This window comes from Oncorhynchus mykiss, chromosome 6 (assembly GCF_057628025.1).
Source record: "Oncorhynchus mykiss isolate SJ-2025 chromosome 6, ASM5762802v1, whole genome shotgun sequence".
NCBI lineage: Eukaryota > Metazoa > Chordata > Actinopteri > Salmoniformes > Salmonidae > Oncorhynchus > Oncorhynchus mykiss.
Genome location: NC_143027.1, coordinates 47071613 through 47088628, shown reverse-complemented (window position 1 = coordinate 47088628; position 17016 = coordinate 47071613). Strand labels below are relative to the sequence as shown.

At 41.8% G+C, this 17016-nt stretch overlaps 1 protein-coding gene across 2 annotated transcripts in view; it reads right to left on the bottom strand.

The window, feature by feature from the left end:
- Positions 1-17016, bottom strand: part of rasgrf2b (Ras protein-specific guanine nucleotide-releasing factor 2b) — a 227797-nt gene that overhangs the window by 55324 nt on the left and 155457 nt on the right. Inside the window, exons 12-17 of one of the 2 annotated variants that reach the window (XM_036980258.2) lie at positions 16720-16786; positions 16117-16256; positions 15540-15622; positions 11602-11850; positions 9999-10091; positions 8185-8669 (exon numbers count right to left, since the gene is read on the bottom strand). In XM_036980258.2, coding sequence (XP_036836153.2) covers positions 8185-8669; positions 9999-10091; positions 11602-11850; positions 15540-15622; positions 16117-16256; positions 16720-16786 — 1117 coding nt within the window. The remainder of the gene's footprint in view (positions 1-8184; positions 8670-9998; positions 10092-11601; positions 11851-15539; positions 15623-16116; positions 16257-16719; positions 16787-17016) is intronic. The other variant, XM_036980260.2, reaches the window with a different exon arrangement.

Sequence of the window (17016 nt, the reverse complement as noted above, 5' to 3'; positions counted from 1 at the left end):
AAGTTCCGTTACAATCCGTAAAAACATGTCAAACGAAGTATAGAATCAATCTTTAAGATGTTTTTATCATAAATCTTCAATAATGTTCCAACCGGAGAATTCCTTTTGTCTGTAGAAAAGCAAGGTAACTTTCACATGAACGCACGTCACAAGCCCATGGCACTCTGCCAGACACCTGGCTCAATACCCTCTCCTTCAGCCCCCCTTCACAGTAGAAGCCTGAAACAACATTCTAAAGACTGTTGACATCTAGTGGAAGCATTGGGAAGTGCAAAATGAACCCACAGACACTGTATATTAGAATGGCAATGAGTTGAAGAACTACAAACCTCAGATTTCCCACTTCCTGGTTGTATTGAACACAGATAGACCCGTCTTCAATTTGATCGATTATTAACGTTTAAAAATACCTAAAGTTGTATTACAAAAGTAGTTTGAAATGTTTTGGCAAAGTTTACAGGTAACTTTTGAGATATTTTGTAGTGCAAATTGGAAGCTGTTTTTTTCTGGATCAAATGCGCCAAATAAATTGATATTTTGGATATATATGGACGGAATTAATCGAACAAAAATACCAATTGTGATGTTTATTAAGGCATGTTTTATATTTTATTTCTGCGTTTTGTGTAGCGCCTGCAGGGTTGAAATATGCTACAAACTCTCTATGTTTACTGTTGTGCTATCATCAGATAATAGCTTCTTATGCTTTCGCCCCAAAAGCCTTTTTAAAATCTGACAGGTTGGCTGGATTCACAACAAGTGTAGCTTTAATTTAGTATCTTACATGTGTGATTTAATGAAAGTTAGATTTTTATATCATTTTATTTGAATTTGCCGCGCTGCATTTTCCCTGGCTTTTGGCCAAGTGGGACGCAAGCGTCCCCTATACCTTAAGAAGTTTTAACCAACGGGCCTTTACACCCATGAATGTGTATCAATAATGTGTCACTATTTCTGAGGATATATGTTGTATTGTTGTCTCTGATAGAGTTCAGTGTGTCAAATCAGAGGGCCTGATGTCTGGACCTCTGACAGTCTCTATGGGTGTGCCACAGGGTTCAATTCTCGGACCGACTCTCTTTTCTGTATACATCAATGATGTTGCTCTTGCTGCTGGTGATTCTCTGATCCACCTCTACGCAGACGACACCATACTGTATACTTCTGGCCCCTCCTTGAACACTGTGTTAACTAACCTCCAGACGAGCTTCAATGCCATACAACTCTCCTTCCGTGGCCTCCAACTGCTCTTAAAGGCAAGTAAAACTAAATACATGCTTTTCAATCGATCGCTGCCCGCTCCTGCTCGCCTGTCCAGCATCACTACTCTGGACGGCTCTGACTTAGAATATGTGGACAACTACAAATACCTGGGTGTCTGGCTAGACTGTAAACTCTCCTTCCAGACTCATATTAAGCATCTCCAATCCAAAATTAAATCTAGAATTGGCTTCCTATATCGCAACAAAGCATCCTTCACTCATGCTGCCAAACATACCCTCGTAAAACTGACCATCCTACCGATCCTCGACTTCGGTGATGTCATCTATAAAATAGCCTCCAACACTCTACTCAACAAACTGGATGCAGTCTATCACAGTGCCATCCGTTTTGTCACCAAAGCCCCATACACTACCCACCATTGCGACCTGTACGCTCTCGTTGGTTGGCCCTCGCTTCATACTCATCGCCAAACCCACAGGCTACAGATTATCTACAAGTCTCTGCTAGGTAAAGCCCCGCCTTATCTCAGCTCACTGGTCACCATAGCAGCACCCACTTGTAGCACGCGCTCCAGCAGGTATATCTCACTGGTCACCCCCAAAGCCAAATCCTCCTTTGGTCATCTTTCCTTCCAGTTCTCTGCTGCCCATGACTGGAACGAATTGCAAAAATCTCTGAAGCTGGAGACTCACATCTCCCTGACTGGCTTTAAGCACCAGCTGTCAGAGCAGTTTACAGATCACTGCACCTGTACTTAGCCTATCTGTAAACAGCCCATCTACCTACTCCAGTATCTCTCCAGTATCTCTACCTGCACATTCATCTTCTGCCGATCTACCATTCCAGTGTTTAATTGCTATATTGTAATTACTTCGCCACCATGGCCTATTTATTTCCTTAACTTACCTAATTTGCACTCACTGTATATATAGACTTTTTGTTTTCTTTTGTTCTACTGTATTATTATTGACTGTATGTTTTGTTTATTCCATGTGTAACTCTGTGTTGTTGTATGTGTCGAATTGCTACGCTTTATCTTGGCCAAGTCGCAGTTGCAAATGAGAACTTGTTATCAACTAGCCTACCTGGTTAAATAAAGGTGAAATAAATTAAATAAATACATTGTTCAGAAGATGTAATATAAATGTGTTTTTATCTCATGATTTATTTTACATGCTATCAGATTGTCTTTTGGGCGTCTCTGGACAGGAACGGGCCAGCAGACCTGACCACTTCATCTTGGGCCATCCTTCCCGGAGTGCTGTCTGTTCTAAGTTCTAACATGCAGAGGTAAGTCTCGATGTCATCATCCTCCGTTAACTTCATAAAAAATTGATTGGGATGAGATTCAGTCTGCGTTTCTCCTCGCAGCTTCTTGACTTCCTCAAGCAGGCAGACAGTCTGTAGACACTGTTCTTCCAGCATTCATTTGTGAATGTTCTGTTGCGCCCAAACGAATTGAGCTGTCAACTTGTCCATACTGATACTACATAAACGTCAACCCTGGTCTGACCACATTGTCAGAATGCCTGCATTCTCCACCACTTGTGGCAGACCAAGGTTTTTGATTTAGATGTTGACACAGATCAGTCTCATCCAGGAGACCTCTTCCGGAATACCGCCTTCTGGGCTCCAGGGAATGTTGTCTCCTCTGGGATAAAACACAGAGCCCCTCGGTTCTAGCAAGCCGTGAGGATGTCTATCCAGTAGCAAGCTCTCACCACCTCCAAACCTCCCGTGGCTGCCCTCCTGGCAGCTTTATGGGCCCCATATGGCTGATGAGCAATCGGCCCCTTGATTACTCACCAGTCTCAATCAGCCTCAATTAGTCTTGGCCAGAGGACCCATCGAGACCTGGCACGTCCATCAGAGGGAGCCAACACCGCGTGATGTAGACTCTGTCTGTCACCAGGCCTCAATGAGTCTCCCCCACTCAGATGCCCAGATATTTATAAGCGGGGACATGATTAATGGGGGCACCATCCAATGGACATATGCATAAATCATCAGATACATTTTTACCTGAATTGGAAAATAACATCCCTGCATAAAGTATCAATTTCACTTCAACAAAGGCTTTCTGCAAAGAACTGAAGGCAGACTGGAGCTCCAAAAGAGCCTGGCCAACCGTGGGGCAATAGCATACACAACTGTTTGCAGAAAGCCTTTGTTGAACTGAAATTGGTACTTAATACAGGTCAAAACAAGTATATGTTATCTCTCAAAACATTTTTAAAAAAATGGGTGGTGCCCACATTGATTGTGTCCCCTCTGGGCATCTGGATTGAAGAATAGCTATCTCTTAAAAAGCATATTGATAAGTTAGTTAAGAAGTTGAGAATAAAAATGGTCTTCTTTAGAAATAGGTGATGCCTCTTCGCTAAATAGCAAAAAGCAGATCATTCAGTCAACATTCCTGCCAGTTCTAGACTATCTACACTGAGTGTACAGAACATTAGGAGCACCTTCATAATATTTAGTTGCACCCCCCTTTTCCCTCAGAACAGCCTCAATTCATCGGGGCATGTATTACAAGTTGTCGACAGCGTTCCACAGGAATGCAGGCCCATGTTGACTCCAATGCTTCCCACAAGTGTGCCAAGTTGCCTGGAAGTCCTTTGGGTGGTGGACCATTCTTGATACACACCGGAAACCGTTGAGCATGAAAACCCCAGTAGCAGTTCATGACACACTCAAATATATGTGCCTGGCACCTACTACCATACACCATTCAAAGGCAATTTAATGTTTTGTCTTGCCCATTCATCCTTTGAATGGCACACATACACAATCCATGTCTCAATTGTCTCAAGGCTTAAAAATCCTTCTTTAACCTGTCTCATCTCCTTCATCTACACTGATTGAAGTGGATTTAAGGATTTAATAGGTGATATCAATAAGGGATTTGTATTTATTAGGGATCCCCATTAGCTGCTCTTCTTGGGGTCCAAACACATTAAAGCACTTACATTGCATATAAAACAAAAGATAAAACAGTATATCATATAACACTATTAAACCACTACATATCTACAATACAAAATGTACAATAAAATATGTATAATACCACCATTCAACAATTTTACAATGTATGCGTATGTCTGTACCGGTGTGTGTGTCTTCACAGTCCTCGCTGTTCCATAAGGTGTATTTTAACCTGTTTTTATATCTGATTCAACTGCTTGCATCAGTTAACTGATGTGAAATAGAGTTCCATGTAGTCATGGCACTATGCAGTACTGTGTGCCTCCCGTAGTCTGTTCTGGACTTGGGGACTGTGACGAGACCTCTGGTGGTATGTCTTGTGGGGTATTCATGCGTGTCCGAGCTGTGTCCCAATGGTTTAAACAGACTGCTCGGTACATTCAGCTTGTCAACACTTTTTACAAAAACAAATGATGAAGTAATCTCTCTTCCACTTTGAGCCAGGAGAGACTGACATGCATATCATTAATGTTAGCTCTCCGTGTACTTTTAAGGGCCCGCCGTGTTCTGAACCAATAGCAATTTTCCTAAGTTTACTCAAAGCCAGTGGCATGGCGTTAGCAAATATTGAACAAATTAAGGGGCCTAAACTGCTGCCCTGGGGAACTCCTGAATCTACCTGGATTATGTTTGAGAGGCTTCTATTAAAGAACACCCTCTGTGTTCTGTTAGACAGGTAACTCTTTGTCCACAATATTGCAGGAGGTGTAAAGACATTACACATAAGTTTTTTCATCAGCAGACTATGATCGAAAATGTGAAAAGCTGCACTGAAGTCTAACAAAAATCCCCTACAATATTTTTATCATCAAATTCTCTCAGCCAATCATCAGTCATTTGTGTAAGTGCTGTGCCTGTTTAATGTTCTTCCCTATAGGCGTGCTGAAATTTGTTTACTGTATTATATCTGCTCAAACACCATTTTTTTCCAAAAGTTTACAAAGGGTTGGCTATTTGAGCCAGTAAAGGAGGCTTTACTATCCTTAAGTAGGGGAATAATTTTTCTAGTAGGCTTATATTGAAGATATGGCAAATAGGAGTGACAAATAGGAGGGGCAATATCGTCCGCTATTATCCTCAGTAATTTTCCATCCAGATTGTCAGACCCCGGTGGATTGTCATTGTTGATAGACAATAATTTTTGCCCACTCATTTTATGGAAATCAAAAGTACAATGCTCATCTTTCAAAATTTGGTAAACTATACTTGGATGTGTAGTATCGGAGTTTGTTGCTGGCATGTCATGCCTAAGTTTGCTTATCTTTCCAATGAAAAAGGAATTAAAGTAGTTGGCATTACCAGTGGGTTGTGTGATGAATGAGTCATCTGATTCAATGAATGAAAGAGAAGAGTTCCCAAAATGTCATTTAAGGTGCTCCAAAGCTTTTTAATACCATTCTTTATATTATTCATTTCTGTTTCATAGTGTAATTTATTTTTATTTAGTCACATGATTTCTTCATTTTCAGTATGTTTGCCAATTGATTGGGCTGCCAGACTTATTTGCCATACCTTTTACCTCATCTCTTTCAACCATACCATTTTTCAATTCCTCATCAATCCAAGGGGATATAACAGTATTTACAGTCATTTTCTTAACTGGAATAAGCAATTTCATAAATGTGTCAAGTGCAGCATCTGGTTACTCCTCATTACACACAACAGACCAGCAAATATGATTTACATCATCAACATCTGACCTCTTATACAATATATTAGGCCCAGTCTTTGGAATTTTGGTTTTCCTAGATATGGCTACTATATTGTGATCACTACATCCTATGGATTTGGATACTGCTTGAAATCAAATGGGCTATTTTTAGCACTTTTCTGGGTTGCTTGATTGTTTTTAATGCTTAACTTGGGAGCTTATGAGCTCATGTTATTTATAATCGAGCTGATAGTGCACGGTCAGTCATTCCTGTAGAGTATCTTCTGTTTCCAGAAGGTGTCAAAGTTATCTATAAAATTGATTCCAACAGAGCTACAGCAATCTTTTAGCCAGATGTGTAATGCCAGTAGCCTGCTGAATCTTTCACACCTACTGCCCAACAACGGTACCGGACCAGAAATGATTGGCCGCTTTTTGGAATCTTTCAATGCTAGAATCAGTTCCTTAAAATCAATTTTCAAAGGTTCCTAGCCCTCCTGATGTCATTTGACCCCACATGGACAATGACAGCGTCACCTCCCAAGCATCTATCGCAGAATGGTCAGAAGCAGCCTTGTGATGTCCTGTACTAGTGCTCCTGGGTAGAACTGGGAACTAAGATTTTTCTCACCATAGTGCTGCTGATGTTGAAAGCAGGTGAAAGCTGGAGAGGTACGGATGTTCTTTCGCCTTTAAAAGACCCCTTGAGGACCGAAGTGTGGTGTGGCCCGATGGACCAGAGCCGGCTGTAGTATATGTGGTAGAGACGCCCTGGGCTGGAGACAGGGTAGAGGATGAGGGAGCAGGAATCTCCGGAAGCAGGTGGGCGAAACTGTTGGTCAGCAGGATGGGATTCCCAAAATCCATTTCAGCCCCATTCACCAAAGCCTTGGGATCATAGCTTTCACCTGGATTCACCTGGTTGGTCTATGTCATGTTTTGTACACTCAGTGTATATGAATGCACCTGCCACTACACTAAATTGGATGCAGTTTATCACAACACATTATGCTTTATTACAGGCAAAATGTTCAGTACACATCACTGCATTCTGTATCAGAAAGTAGGATGGCCCTCTCTGAAATCTTGTACAGTAAATCGATGCATTGCTCTCTTTTTGTTTATAAAGCTCTCTTGCAAAGTTCTGCCGTACCTTACTTCATTGTTAAAAATGTGTGAAATTATATTTTATATTAATACAATTGCTTAGAGAAAAAGAAAAAAAAAATGATACTTTTTTTTATTGACACCCTAAAAATTCTTATAAATAAAGTAGTGAAATGTTCAATATTTGGTCCCATATTCCTAGCATGCAATGACTGCATCAAATTTGTGACCACAAACTTGTTGGATTAATTTGCAGAAATTGTATGTAATGTGTTGTCATTTTGGAGTCATTTGTAGTATTTACAAATAAGAATATAATATGTTACGGGTATAAGAGTCTAGTTACATTTTCAGATATATGTTTCTAATTTAGTCAAAGTTATTTTTATTGCAAGTTAAACAATACTGTTAGCTAGCATTAGCTTGCTGGCTTACATTACGTGTATGATCTGTGTAGTAATATTATTCTAATCAGAAATCAGCAGCAAAAGGTGGCGCTACAAAGTATTAACTTAAGGGGGCTGAATAATTTTGCACGCCCAATTTTTCAGTTTTTGATTTGTTAAAAAAGTTTGAAATATCCAATAAATGTCGTTCCACTTCATGATTGTGTCCCACTTGTTGTTGATTCTTCACAAAAAAATACAGTTTTATATCTTTATGTTTGAAGCCTGAAATGTGGCAAAAGGTCGCAAAGTTCAAGGGGGCCGAATACTTTCGCAAGGCACTGTATAATTGTAAGGTCCCTCAGTCGAGCAGTGAACTTCAAACACAGATTCCACCACAAAGACCAGGGAGGTTTCCAAGGCCTCGCAAAAAAAGGGCACCTATTGGAAGATGGGTAAAAAAAAGAAAAAAAAGAAGCCCAGTTCTGGGCATGAAACAGCCAGGGGGAAAGGTCATAAAACACTCACTATCTCTCGCTTTCTCCCATACACACACAGTAAAGAATGTAAAGTGAGAACACTTCCTCTGAATGTTTTCTACTCACACCCCAATTCTAATGACTGTGTATCCTGTGCAGCCATAAACACCCTAGCAGCCTGCCTCTCTTCTCTCTAAAGGCCTTGTCAGAGAACATTAGAATCAGAGCTGCTGTTAAAACTCAGAAATAAACTGACTAAATGCCTGTGATGCTCAGAAGGCAGCTCAGTAAGGGAATCCAGGTAGGGTGTGTGCGCATCTGTGCTGCATGTGTGTGTTTAGATAGGCCTTACCTCTGCGGATGCTGCGTCTCATTTTTCCACAGAAGGCGTCAACACGAGGCAGCTCCTGCCCTTCTGTAGTGGGGGAGGGACTCTGTTCGGGGTAGGACAGAGGTAGACAGGGGGGGAGGGGGGCCTGGTCTTGGGGGCTCTTGTTGCCACCTGGAGGGGACGAGGAGGAGGTGGGAGGGGGGGAGGTGGTAGTGGGGGTCAGGGGGGAGGGGGTAGGGAATGTAGGGGTTTGGGCTGAGGATGGACTACTGACAGCGGACTGAGAGAAGGAGGAGGGGATAGAGTTAATATTAGTAAGGTCCAGCCCCCCCACCCTGGCACTGATGGGGGAATGCAGAGAGAGTTTGCGTGTGCGGACAGGAGAGGAGGTGCGGGAGGAGATGGAGAGAGGACCGGAGAACTTGCGGCAGAGACGGGGGGACTTGTCATTGGTGTGATCACCACTTCGGTTGTTCTGGTTGGTGGCAAAGAACAATTCCAAAGACCTGAGAGAGAGCGAGAGAGAGAGGGAAAAAAAATCTGTCAAATTTGCATTGAGTCATGAATTTGAGTGTTTTGAGACAGGAGATGCTATCATCATCATCATGCCAGAAAACTGTGAACAGAACCGTCAGCACTACAGATAGATCTATAACTCAGCCTGAGTGGAAAATAGGTTACATGAAAGATCATGCAAAGAAGTTGAAGAAAGGAGTGAGAGTGGTGCTGAGCGATTAGAGCTTTTTGAGGTTGGTTCGGATTCGGTTCGATTATAAACAATAATCAAGATTTTCTAAACATTAAATGCACTATGCATTATGTGGGTTGAATGCTGTAACCAAAAACAGAATAAAACAATAATTAAAAATTCCATGATGATACTGACTGCTCATGACTGCTTATCACTTATTAACCATCAGTTATTCACATTACTTTAATAAAATATTTCAGTTGTTGTGTATATTACATTTGTTTTATTTGATGACTTTAATTTCACTCCAAGTCATCATCTCATCCCTATAGAGCTGCGACCTATGCTGTCTGACAAAACCATTATTTCAGTAGTTCTTTAAAGTAAATAAGGCATACCAATATGACTGCTGAATACCAATACCTCAAGAAGCAACTGCTCTCTATGTATCCCCTCTTGATCACACATTCTTCTGTCTCTTATGTAGCAGGCGTAAGAATAAACATTATTATGGACTATGGTTATTTGTAGTTAATTATCACGTTTTCGTCACTAAACTATGTAGAACATTGGCCTGTTGGAAACTACAACTCCCCACAACAGTACATCGCACAGTTCGGGCATGATCTGATTTATCTGTAGAGAAACTACAGTGTGCGCATTGAGCTCACAGAGAGAAAGAAAATGAAATGGGATTAAAATAATTCAACCAATGTCAGTCAATAAGTTGTTTTAAAAACCAAAAATTAACCGACATTTCAGTTAATCGCTCAGCACTAAGTGACACACAGACAGAGAGGGAAAGAGCCCAGTGGTCTTCCACAGTAGTCAGAAGGGAGAATATGCAGACGGAAGATGCTAGAGGGAGGGAGAAAGAAAACTAAGGACAGAGACATTGAGCGAAGGACAGGGAAAGGGAGCGGAGTAAAGAGCAAAATAGCCTTGAAGTCTCCTCTAAAAGAAAAGGTGCAGTGAAAAGATGCAAAAGTAAGGAAAGACGAGAAAGAGCGAGAGAGAGGGGAGAGGAGGAGAGAACACAAGTGAGAGGCAAAGAGAGAGGTACTTGGACAAGTCCAGGGACAGAAAGAGAAAGAGCAAGAGATAAAGCAGAGGGGGAGGGAGAGAGAGAGGCAGATTGTGTTACTTGGACTGATCCAGGGCTATCTTCCTGATCTTCAGGCTGTAGTCAGGACAGATGGACGTGATGGACAGGCGGTCAAATGAGTGGTACTGTACCCTGTGGAGGGGGGATGGAGAGGGAAGGGATATAACGGATGGAGGGGTGAGAGAAGGGGATGGGCAAGGGGTGATGGGGTGAGGATGAGAGAGGAGGGGATGGAGTGAGAAGAGGGGATGGATGAGGGGGGATGAGGTGATGGGAAAGGTGGAGGATGGAGGAGTGAAGGTCAGGACAACATATATGTTTATTTATATATAACTGACAATGATCACAGGACATCAAAGCCGTTTCATGTTGAAACTATGTGTGAATTCATTATGCTTCATTATGCTCCAGGGTGAAGACTCCCCTAGATCAGTGGAGGCTGCTGAGGGGAGGACGGCTCACAATAAGGGCTGGAACGAAGCAAATGGAATGGAATCAAACAAATGAAAACCACGTGTTTGATACCATTCCACTGATTCCGCTCCAGCCATTACCACGAGCCTGTCCTCCCCAATTAAGGTGCCACCAACCTCACGTGTCTTAGGTACAGATCTAGGATCGTCTTACCCTCCCCCAATTCTAACCTTAACAATTAGTGGGGAAAATGCCAAACTGACAAGATCAGTGTCTAGGAGCAAATACACCCTGTCATATACTGTAGGTGTGTGGGTCTCTGCTGTTGTTTCTGGTCTATGTTCTCTGGTAATGAGGTCATTCAGGAGTTGGCCTACACACACCTGCGCTGGACACAGGAAAAAGATAAGAAAAGAGGCACAGACTTTCCAGTTGAGAGGATCATTAGGTCTGGGCAGGAAAATGCATACACACAAAACACTGTCTTGGCAAATGTTTTGGCAAAATGAAACATTTTTCAAGCATCTATTTTGCTAGTGTAACGGTTTTCTTGACTTGAAGGAGAGGCGGACCAAAGCGCAGCATGGTTATTTTGATTCATGTTTAATAAAGCACTTCACATGAACAAACTAACAAAAACAAGAAACGTGAAAACCCAAAACAGTCCTATCTGGTGCAAACACAGAGACAGGAACAATCACCCACAAACACACAGTGAAACCCAGGCTACCTAAGTATGATTCTCAATCAGAGACAACTAATGACACCTGCCTCTGATTGAGAACCATACTAGGCCGAAACATAGAAATACCCAAATCATAGAAAAACAAACATAGACTGCCCACCCCAACTCACGCCTTTACCATACTAAATAATGACAAAACAAAGGAAATAAAGGTCAGAACGTGACAGCTAGCAGTAAAATTGTTGTGTTTCGTTCAATTAACCCCTGGGCCACAAGTGGTCCTACACCACTCACCCTCCGTTCTGGGGCTGAAACAGCCAGGTGGAAAGGTCACAAAACACTCAGTCTCTCTCTCTCTCTCTCTCTCTCTCTCTCATACAACACACACACACAAAACACCAATAAAACTGGATAGAGAGAATAACAGGAGATATAATGAGGTGAGAGGTTTAGAGAAAACTCAACCCTCTGTAACATGAAAATGTGTGTGTGCACTTTTCTGTGAATGTGTGCATGTCATGCATGTTCTCTCTCGTGTATTACCTGACAGGTATAGAGGTGAAAGGTTTCTTGTAGATGTCAGCCAGTTTATCCATGACCACGGCAGCAGTAGTGAAGATACGGTAGGTGTGGAGGAAGGTGTTGAGGAAGTCGATGGAGAGGAAGCGCAAGTCCGTCAGCCTTTCCAGCAGCCGCTCCACGCTGGCGTAGCGAATCTGTGGGACCTTGCAGGAGTTGAGTGTCTTGCTGAAGCAAATGTCAACATCATCTTTATGGAGGCGCATATCAGATCTGATGGACGGAAACACACACACACAATCACTGGTGATCTAATCATTGGATTGCTAGGATTACTCACACAGAAGTTTTAAGTATGGATAAACACTTAAAGTTGCAGTAAGTCATGTCAGAAGCTAGCAGATTAATTACTTACCGACAACCGCTGCAAATGCCAATAAAACATCACGTTTTCAAATTCACTTTCCTTGCTTTGTCTAACACTATAAATCAATCGATCAAAGGAGTTTTGTGGGTCAGAGTGCAGGATTTATTTAGTTTCATAGCACAAATATTTGTTTGCACATATCACAATGTTACAAACACTTAGTAAACTTCTGAAAAAAATGTGTGTTTGACCAGATACAATGTTATTTCACAGTAAACAAATTGACAACAGACTTTCAGCATGCATATTTGTGAGGACACTCAAAAAGCACGGCACTTACACAAATGACTGATTGACTGAGAGAAATTGATGATAAAATTCTGGGGGCTGTCTTGTTAGACTTCAGTGAAGCTTTTAATATTATAGATCATAGTCTTTCTGGAAAAACGTATGTGTTATGGCTTTACACCCCCTGATATAATGTGGATAAAGAGCTACTTGTCTAACAGAACACAGAGGGTGTTTTTTAATGGAAGCCTCTCAAACATTATGCAGGTAGAAGCAGGAATTCCCCAGGGTAGCTGTTTAGGCACCTTGCTTTTTTCAATCTTTACTAATGAGATGCCACTGGCTTTGAGTCAAGTGATCAGGTGCCACAAAGGGGGATAATGGGAAATTGCAGTTGGCTCAGAACAGGGCGGCATGACTGGCCCTTAAAAGTACACCGAGAGCTAACATTAATGACATGCATGTCAATCTCTCATGGCTCAAAGTGGAAGAGAGATTGACTTCCTCATTACTTGATTTTGTAAGAGGTTGATAAACTGAAGGTACTGAGCTGTCTGTTTAAAATACTAGCACACAGCTTGGACAACTATGCATACCCCACAAGACATGTCACCAGAGTTCTCTACACAGTCCCCAAGTCCAGAACAGACCATGGGAGGCGCAAAGTACTACATAGAGCCATGACTAAATGAAACTCTATTCCACATCAGGTTACTGATGCAAGCAGTAGAATCAGATTAAAAAAGCAGATAAAAATAGACTTTATGGAACACCGGGGACTGTGAAGTAACACACAGGCACAGACACATGCACACACACACACACATGGATTTTTCATTGTAGATATGTCGTTGTGGAGTATGGGCCTGTGTTGTGAATTCTGTACTGAATGTATTGTAATGTTTTTTAAATTGTATAACTGCCTTAAAACTTCTCTAGGATAGGGGGCAGCATTCGGAATTTTGGATGAAAAGCGTGATCAAATTAAACTGCCTGCTACTCATGCGCAGAAGATAAGATATGCATATTATTAGTATATTTGGATAGAAAACACTCTGAAGTTTCTAAAACTGTTTGAATCATGTCTGTGACTATAACAGAACTTATTTGGCAGGCGAAACACCGAGGACAAACCATTCAGATGTTATTTTTGCGGTCACTCTTCAATAGGGTTTTCATTGGGAATTCAGATTGCAGTTCATATTGCTTCCACTGGATGTCAACAGTCTTTAGAAATTGGTTGAGGTTTTCCTTTGAGAAATGAAGAAGTAATACTGTTCAGAATGAGGCTGAAGGGAAGTGTACTCTTTGTTAGAGGCGCGTGACCTGAAAGGAATCCACTTATCATAAATGTTGGTACATTTGTGGACAAAAGTCCAAAGAAAATAGCCAAGAAATCTGCATTAAAAAAATGAACACCACCACCAACTAAGGAGGTTCAGTCAAAAAAGCAGTGGCTTTTACAATAGCTGTGTTAAATACGGCAGTGTTCCTCACACCTGAGCCTGGAGGAAGTGCAGGCTCCTGTTTCAGCCAAGAAGCAACAAACCTGATCAACTATTCATAAATACTTTGAGTGGTATATTCAGGTATGTTAGCTCTGGGTTAGAACTAAGCCATACACACTGGAGCAAAAGCAGGTGTGACAGACACAGACATGTGTTAACGTATACAGTTTAATTCGGAAGTTTGCAAACACTTAGGTTGGAGTCATTAAAACTCGTTTTTCAACCACTCCACACATTTCTTGTTAACAAACTAGAGTTTTGGCAAGTCGGTTAGGACATCTACTTTCTGCATGAAAAGTCATTTTTCCACCAATTGATTACAGACAGATTATTTCACTCTATCACAATTCCAGTGGGTCAGAAGTTTACATACACTAAGTTGACTGTGTCTTTAAACAGCTTGGAAAATTCCAGAAAATTATGTCATGGCTTTAGAAGCTTCTGATAGGCTAATTGAGTCATTTGAGTCAATTCGATGTGTACCTGTGGATGTATTTCAAGACCTACCTTCAAACCCAATGCCTCTTTGCTTGACATCATGGGAAAAACAAAAGAAATCAGCCAAGATCTCAGAATAAAATTGTAGACCTGCACAAGTCTGGTTCATCCTTGGGAGCAATTTCCAAACGCCTGAAGGTACCACGTTCATCTGTACAAACAATAGTACGCAAGTATAAACCCCATGGGACCACGCAGATGTCATACCGCTCAGGAAGGAGACGCGTTCTGTCTCCTAGAGATGAACGTACTTTGGTGCGAAAAGTGCAAATCAATCCCAGAACAGCAAATGACCTTGTGAAGATGCTGGAGGAAACAGGTACAAACGTATCTATATCCACAGTAAAAATGAGTCCTATATCGACATAACCTGAAAGGCCGCTCAGCAAGGAAGAAGCCACTGCTCCAAAACCACCATATAAAAGCCAGACTACGGTTTACAACTGCACATGGGGACAAAGATCATACTTTTTGGAGAAATGTCCTCTGGTCTGATGAAACAAAAATAGAACTGTTTGGCCATAATGACCATCGTTATGTTTGGAGGAAAAAGGGGGAGGCTTGCAAGCCAAATAACACCATCCCAACTGTGAAGCACGGGGGTGGCAGCATCATGTTGTGGGGGTGCTTTGCTGCAAGAGGGACTGGTGCACTACACAAAATAGATGGCGTCATGAGGGAGGAAAATTATGTGGATATACTGAAGCAACATCTCAAGAGATCAGTCAGGAAGTTAAAGCTTGGTCGCAAATGGGTCTTCCAAATGGACAATGACCCCAAGCATACTTCCAAAGTTGTGGCAAAATGGCTTAAGGACAACAAAGTCAAGGTATTGGAGTGGCCATCACAAAGTCCTGACCTCAATCCTATAGAACATTTGTTGGCAGAACTGAAAAGGTGTGTGCGAGCAAGGAGGCCTACAAACCTGACTCAGTTACACAAGCTCTGTCAGGAGGAATGGGCCAAAATTCACCCAACTTATTGTGGAAAGCTTGTGGAAGGCTACCCGAAACATTTGACCCAAGTTAGACAATTTAAAGGCACTGCTACCAAATACTAATTGAGTGTATGTAAACTTCTGACCCACTGGGAATGTGATGAAAGAAATAAAAGCTGAAATAAATCATTCTCTATTATTATTCTGACATTTCACATTCTTAAAATAAAGTGGTGATACTAACTGACCTAAGACAGGGAATTATTACTAGGATTAAATGTCAGGAATTGTGAAAAACAGTTTAAATGTATTTGGCTAAGGTGTATGTAAATTTCTGACTTCAACTGTATGTGGGCGCTCTTACTTGATCATGTGAGGCACGGTGACTTTGGAGTTCTCCTCGAATACACTAGTCATCAAACCATTACAGCGGATATTATCGATACACTAGAGAGAGAGGGCGAGAGAGATAGAGGAAAAGGGAGGAGAGGGAGAGTTAGTGCAGATAAGTGGAGTGAAAGATCAATCTAAACCTCAATCTGATATATTAGCAACATCGTAAAATGTCGTATGTAATTATGGTTTACAAGAAATGTATCAAAACCCTAAGGAAAGATATGTTGTTATTAAAGCTTTTCCTTTGACCTAATCTTTGTTTAGAATCAAGCCAAGCCTCAGAGGAGGTGCAGTGTGTGTGTGTGTGCATGCATGTGTGTGTGTGCGTGCGTGCATGTAGGGGGAACACTGGGTTAACGGGGATGAGCCAAGCACAAACCAGGGTTTGACCCATGGGGAACCAACCACTCTGTTTACTCCCTGCAAAGCCTCATGGGATACCCAGAGGGAAACACACGGTGCTGTTTGTGAACTTTTTGTTGTTCGGTTATTATTCCAAGAAGAGAAAGCGAGAAAGAGAAAGAGAAAGTGAGAGCGTTAGTTACCTGGCTGATGTCACTGGTCCAGGCAGCTTTCTCCTGTCGTGAGGGAGCCAACAAGACTACAGTGAAGGAGGGTGAGTCAGACGGCTCGATGATCAGCTTAAAGTCCAACTGACCGAATACCTGACCACCACTGGACTTCGCTAAAAACAAGGGAAGGGAGAGTGAGAAAGAAAACGAGAAGATTGGGTCACCTAGGGTGACAGTGTATTTTGGTATGACACGAGATAAAGATTAATACATGAATAAGATATAAGCTGGTCCACTTCATTTACCCCTGCAGTGTGTGTGTGTGTGTGTGTGTGTGTGTGTGTGTGTGTGTGTGTGTGTGTGTCACTCAAAGTTCCGTCCCTGGAAGTCTGTGAGTGAAAAGACCCCTCTGTAAGGTTAATGAGTGAGTGATGCCATAGGATCAGCATGAGTGTCATTTAAAGGGAAGGCTGTTAGCTGGTATTTGAAGGGATGTGAGGGTCAGCCAGAGCTTTATCTGTGGACACTTATCTTTTGACACTAATTAACCTGTATGGAGACAGAGACTTAATGAGCCTGTCTGAGTCACTGCATAGATCTAAAGGACTGGGGTTGGTTAACACACACACTACTCACAGTCGTCATCGCTGGTCTCTGTTTCTTCTATGAGGGTACATTCTATCAGAGATAGGACTCCACCTTGCTGCAGAGAGAGGTCCGAGGTCATTGACTGTTTGTGTTTTTTTTGTGTGCTTAAAATATGACTAGGTCCCAATTCTCCACCTTTCTCCCAAAGTGTACAATTACACAAATTCTCTCATGGATTTAACAATGGTGGAAACTCATTCTACCAATATGATTTTAAATCCAACCCCGGGAGTATGTAACTGCACACTTCTGGAAAAGGGTGGAGAATTATAGCCAGTAAGTATG